The sequence below is a fragment of the Trypanosoma conorhini genome (assembly GCF_003719485.1).
Source record: "Trypanosoma conorhini strain 025E chromosome Unknown Tco_14.4_contig_00271, whole genome shotgun sequence".
Taxonomy (NCBI): Eukaryota; Euglenozoa; class Kinetoplastea; order Trypanosomatida; family Trypanosomatidae; genus Trypanosoma; species Trypanosoma conorhini.
This window is the reverse complement of record NW_021704351.1, coordinates 3,847-9,491: the sequence shown is the minus strand read 5'-3', so window position 1 is coordinate 9,491 and position 5,645 is coordinate 3,847. Positions and strand designations below refer to the sequence as shown.

Genomic DNA, 5,645 nt, shown 5'->3' with positions numbered 1-5,645 from the left:
AAAGTAAAAAATAGGAAGGAAAAGAGAGAGATAATAACTGTGTGGCCTTTCCCTCTCATCCACACCGCTTGCACAAAAAACACATACAGGCTTGTGGAAGTCCATTAGGATTCATCGCTTGCTTCCTCGTTTTTTGTTTCGTTTTTCCCCTTCCCGCCACACACACACACACAGACATGTATATATATATATATACACACGTACACACTGCTGTTCGCCGCAGCCGCCGGGCGAAGATGGACGTATTGCAAGAGGGGAGTAGAAGGAAGCAAATAACAAAAAACAAACAGAGCGCAATACCATAAAAGTGAGGACCATCAGGGGCTGACAAGTTCAGTTGTACATTCCGGCTGCGATCCTGCACCGGTGGGCACTACAATCTACCGTGGTGGCAGCTTCTGAGGCGTCTGGTACTGAATGTGCACCACCTTCGCCAACTCGCCCATGACGTCCAGCGTCAGTTGGAGGTCCTCACGAGTGTGTGCAGCGGAGACGCAGAACCGCACGCGTCCCCCGAGAAGCGGCGTGGCTGGGTAGCCAACAATGACGATGGCCAGGCCGCGCCGCAGGCACTCCCGCGCCATTACCGAAAGCTTGCCCGTGTGGTACAGCATGACGGGGACCACCGGTGAGGCGTCGTTCCCGAGCACCGTAAAACCTTGGGCGATGAGGCCCTGCCGCAAAAACTGAGAGTTCTCCTTCAATTGATGGATGCGTTTGCGGCCAATGTCCGTCCCGTCCCGACCGACGATAACGTCAAGGGCGGCCAACACCTGCTGCGCGCAGGGAGGGGCAAGCGTGTCACAGTGCAGGGCGATGGAGCTGTGGGTGCGCAAGTAGTCAATCACCTTCTGCTCCCCCGCCAGGTAACCACCAATGGAACCAAAGCTCTTTGTGAAGGTTCCCATGAGGATATCCACATCTTTTGTATCGACGCCGTAGTGCTCCGTCACCCCGCGGCCAGTGCGGCCAATCGCTCCAATGGAGTGTGCCTCGTCCACGAAGAGCAGAGCCCCATACTTCTTCTTGAGAGCCACAACCCGCGGTAGATCGACGATTTCTCCCTCCATACTGTAAATACCCTCAACGATGATGATGATGCGGGTCCACGGCACGTATTCTCCATTGGGGTTCCGTCCAAGCACCACCGCCTCCCGCAGCAGAGTTTCCAGTTGCCGAAATTGGTTGTGTTTGAATACCTTTAAGCGGGCGCCGGACATGCGTATGCCGTTCACCAGCGACGAGTGGTTCAGGCTGTCGGAGAGCACCAACGAGTCCCTTCCAAAGAGGGCGGGAAGGCCACGAAAATTTGTGCCGAATCCCATTCCACAGACAATGGCGTCCTCCTTGCCGAGGAAGTCGGCAAAGGCGCGCTCAAGCGTTGCAATGGGGGTGTGTTGTCCCGCCACCTGCGGGGAACTGCACGACGCAATGCCGTACCGGTCGATGCTGTCCAGCACCTGACGCGTAATTCCCGGAACATCCGACGCAAAGCCGAGGTAGTTGTAGGAGGAGAGGTTCACGCAAGGGAGGATATTTCCGGTTAGCGAGAAAGTTTGATTGCCATCGTGTGAAACGCGCTCCATGACACCAATGACACGCGACGGACGGGAATCAATCGGGTAGTTAAAGCAGTCACGGAGGCGGCGATAGAAGTGTCTTTGCCAGTAGCCATCAAAACTCTTCATCAGCGGCGCGTAGCCCTCACGGCCCTTCTCCTTCTGAAAGAGGCGATAGTACAACTCATAGAAGATAGAAAATAGGCCAAGTAAGCCAAATGAGACGAAGAGACTGATCCTGGCTAATAGCGAGCACTCCTCTTCCTCCTTGTCGTGATTCTCCTCCTGCTGCGGCGGTTGCGTTCCCTGCGTGGCCGTCACAGCCTTCTCCCTTTGACGTACATCCTCCGCCTCGCTGAGTGAGAGGTCGGGCAGCACGGCACCCTGCTTGTTGCACGTCTCCACGGGGGAGCCAAGCTGTACGGCGGCCTTGGCATCCAGGAGTTCCAGGCCCCCTTTTGGCTCAAGATGACTCTCAGATGTCACGTATGAAGGCATTTTCAATAGCAGACAAGGAGAAACAAAATAAACTGTTCCGTGACTTTTGCCTGCTTCTCTTAATTGCTGCGTGTGTGTATGTGTGTGTGTGTGTGTGTGTGTGTTGCTTGGTACGCTTTACTATATTCCGCAGCAACGCAAACACCCGTGGAAGACGTAGTCGGGAGCAGCAGCAAGGAAGAAGAGAGAAGGCAACGACGACGGATGGAAACAGGACACACCGTTGCCCCATGCAGACGACACGCACCACTACAGGCAGACTGGAAGCAAACGAGAAGTTAGCTGGGGAGTCACACACGGCATGCCAGAGGGGCGCCGTCCAATTCAAGCTGCCGCTCTTCCTTTTTTTCGTCCATGCTTCCTCCGCTCTCTCCACCACCTTTGCCTTTGTTTCTCCTTCGCTTTTTTTTAAATGTATGCAGGTTTGCATAAACCATTTTTGTCCTTCGCTACCGCACACAGGATGGGGCACAGGGACCTGACGTGCACGATGCCGACAGGGCGCTCAGGTCCATGCCGGAGAGCCAGCGCTGCTGCAGGCGATCGTACGACCAGCGGAGGAACATGTCGTCCACGCAACCGCAGTACCCCTTTGGGCGTTTCGAGCCGCAGTGGCACAAGACAGCCGCGTCGCCGTGGCTGCACGGCCCAGGTCGGCTGTGAAGGGCGGGAATGGGCAGCGCCAGTTCCGGGGAGGCAGCGGAGTCCGGCAGCATCGTGACACAGCTCCCAATGCAGCGCGGGGCCCCCTCAGCCAACAACCACGCCACCACCTCCCGCTTTCCAATCTCCACCGCCGCGTGTAACGGGGTACGGCCCCAGCGATCGTAGACATGTATGCTGCCGCCAAATTCACGCAGCAGTGAGATGACGTCCAACCTTCCGGCGATGACGGCAATGAACATTGCACTGTAGCCGTGCTGCATCTGATTTACAGCAACATCAGGGTCGCTAAGAAAGCTCATATCGTTCGGATCCGCCCCAAGCTCTAGGCAGCGCCGCGCAGGCTCCACGCTTCCAGTGACGACAGCCAATATTAGGTGGGTGGCTCCCCGGTACAACGCGTCCTTCGTCTTGCCGCAGAGGTCAGGACAGAGCTCCTCAAAAAACCTCGCAATGGACCTCATAGGCTCTGCGATGCCGTTGTGGCTTCCCCTCGCACCCGTGGCGTTGTTACTAGCACCGTTGTTTCGGCCACTGTTCATACTGGTGAGCTTCGCAACGCTTTCCATGATGCTCTTGGCACACAATTCCTGCGGCAGTGCGGTGATGCCCCGCATCGGGCTGAAGGCCGACCACGGGATGGCAGGGGCGGTGCAAAAAGAGCGCAGCAGGTGCCGGTCGGGGTAGTCGTAGTCGGTGAGGCTAAAAATGCGGCTGTGGTCGATGTCGACGCCTCCCAATTCGGCGACTTTGCCGTCGAGGGCCTCACGCAGTCCCTCGGCGGGGGACGTGTTGCGAGACCGCGGCATGCAGGGAGGAAGCGAGGGAGGGAGGAGAGGGAACGCGACGGCGCGAGGTACGCTCCTCGCCTCTTCTTGCGTGCTTCTTGTGAAAAGGAAAAAGACAATCAAACGAGAGACAGCGGCAGACCAGCAGTGAGGGGGTGGGAAGCATTTTAGCAGAAGCAAATGCGGCGGCGGCAACGCCCCTCTCCTCCGAGGCGAACAACAAGTCCGTGCGAGGCGCAGAAGCAGCAGGAAAAGGGTGTAACCATTACAGTGATGCACCCGGCCTCGGGCACGCGCCCACACACACAGACAGATACAGAGGCAGACACATGCAAGCATGCATGCACGCAGTGACGCTGCAGCATCCCCCTCCTCACTTACTCAAAGCGGCGAGGGAAGAAGAGGGGCAAGAACTGCACCTCAACGACTCGTACACCGAGAAAGAGGGGGGAGGTGTATGATAACATGAACAGCGAGATGGATCTAAAAACTAAATTTTGTCGGACAGTGGGATGGAAACGGTGGAGGGGGCGGCGTGGGCCTCCGCGGCCGCGGAGCCTCCCTGGTTTCCCCTCGCGGCACGACGGAGAATCTCGTTCTTCAACTCCCCGTAACGCGTGTACTCGGCCACCCACATATGCCTGTCACTCTTCGTCGAGGGTCGGCCATTGCTCTTCTCAAAGTTGCTCTCAAAAAGGTGAAGGACGTGCTTCAAGTAACGCTTCTCCGTCGTGAGCTCCTCGTCAGACATCTGACTCGCCGGCTTTCCCTTGCCCATGGTCCGCGCGGGGGAGGGCTGGTGCGGCATGTTGTTGGAGGAAGTCATGGAAACCGGCGCTGCAAACACTGCGGCACCAGCGCCGTCCAGTGGGCCGCCGGAAAAGTACGAGGCCTGCGCCCCAACGGATCCGCCTCTCACCTCGACAGCGGCATCACCATTGCGCACGCCGCCCTCATGCAATGGCTGATGCTGCTGCTGCTGCTGCTGCGGCTGCGACTGCAACAATTGTGTTTGGAGAGGCTCCGCGGATCCCTCGACGCTCGGCTCCAGGGCGGCAGCGTGCGGCGACTCCGTCTCCTTCAGTCGATTCTTCGCCGCCTTGTAAAGCTCGTACACGTGACGCAGCGGGACCTTGTCGTGCGCCGTCACCGCGACCCCGCGGTCCTCGCGGAAGGCGCGCTCCCACTCGTGAATGCGCTGCTTCATCTCCTTCTTGAAGACCTGGCACTGGCTGTGCGACATGGTGGCCGTCACGGCCAGCGGGGCCCCACGCCCGCCGGCCTCCCGCGTCAACTCCAGCGACGTCGTCTCGCCGCGGTACGCCGCCCGCAGCAGCGCCGCGATGCTCTCGGCGGAGGCGGCGCGGGGGCCGTAGTTCTGCTCAATGCGGTTGCGCTGCTCACGCTGCAGGGAGCGCACCGAGTTAATGTTTGTTTTGCTGTGGGCACGGAAGTCCTCATCGATGACGTGGCTCTGCGTGAAGCTAAGCGCGTCAATCGTCTCTGCGGCTGTTTGAAACAACAGCCCGCTCGCATCCATCGCCATCGCCGCTCGCTTTCGTATCCCGCTCCTTCCGCTCCTCCTCCTCCTCCTCCTGCTGCCGCTGCCGCTGCGGGTGCGGTGCGGGCTTCGCTTCGCGCGGCGAGGGGGGAGGGGGCCGAAGGCGCGTGTCCCTTCGCACCGCAACCCCGCGCCGCCTTTCTTTGCGCGTTCCCCTCTTTTTCGGCACGGGGCCCCTCCCACGTTGCCGTCGCAAGGCACCCCCTTCCGGCACACAAAAGACGCCCACACGCACGCAGACGCGCAAACGCTCGCTCTCTCCGCACACGCGAGTGAAAACAAACGCGCGCATGCACACAAAAAAGAAAAGAAGAAGAAGAGAGATTCAAAAAAAAAAAGGGGGGGGAGGGGGAATAATAAATGAAGAGAGAGGGAGAGAAAGAGTTATCGTCACCGACACGCCAGATGGAAGAGTGACGGCGCACATTTCACTTCAGACGCCAACGCGTCGCACAGGCACATCCGTCACTTTCCCGGGCCTATTCGCGTACCAACACACCAAGAGCGATAGAGAGAGAGAGAGGACAAAGAAGAAGGAAGGAAAAGGAAGGGAGGCACGACCCGCAGACACACGCA

At 58.6% G+C, this 5,645-nt stretch overlaps 3 protein-coding genes across 3 annotated transcripts, besides 8 other annotated features; all 3 read right to left on the bottom strand.

Moving 5' to 3' along the window:
* Positions 1–157: 157 nt before the first annotated feature.
* Positions 158–208: a microsatellite.
* A 172-nt stretch (positions 209–380) lies between these two features.
* Positions 381–2,057, bottom strand: Tco025E_04949 (putative serine palmitoyltransferase; the record flags this gene model as incomplete). Its single annotated transcript, XM_029371854.1, has 1 exon — positions 381–2,057. The coding sequence occupies one exon, from the start codon at positions 2,055–2,057 to the stop codon at positions 381–383; it is 1,677 nt and encodes a 558-aa protein (XP_029228107.1).
* A 70-nt stretch (positions 2,058–2,127) lies between these two features.
* Positions 2,128–2,161: a microsatellite.
* Positions 2,162–2,506: 345 nt separating this feature from the next.
* Positions 2,507–3,529, bottom strand: Tco025E_04948 (uncharacterized protein; the record flags this gene model as incomplete). The annotated part of the gene is made up of 1 exon (XM_029371853.1): positions 2,507–3,529. One exon carries the CDS (start codon positions 3,527–3,529, stop codon positions 2,507–2,509), a length of 1,023 nt encoding a protein of 340 aa, XP_029228106.1.
* A 2-nt stretch (positions 3,530–3,531) lies between these two features.
* Positions 3,532–3,561: a microsatellite.
* Positions 3,562–3,806: 245 nt separating this feature from the next.
* Positions 3,807–3,838: a microsatellite.
* Positions 3,837–3,873: a microsatellite.
* Positions 3,874–3,998: 125 nt separating this feature from the next.
* On the bottom strand, positions 3,999–5,054 carry Tco025E_04947 (uncharacterized protein; the record flags this gene model as incomplete). Its single annotated transcript, XM_029371852.1, has 1 exon — positions 3,999–5,054. One exon carries the CDS (start codon positions 5,052–5,054, stop codon positions 3,999–4,001), a length of 1,056 nt encoding a protein of 351 aa, XP_029228105.1.
* A 22-nt stretch (positions 5,055–5,076) lies between these two features.
* Positions 5,077–5,108: a microsatellite.
* Positions 5,109–5,570: 462 nt separating this feature from the next.
* Positions 5,571–5,603: a microsatellite.
* Positions 5,596–5,624: a microsatellite.
* Between the last annotated feature and the right edge of the window lie 21 nt (positions 5,625–5,645).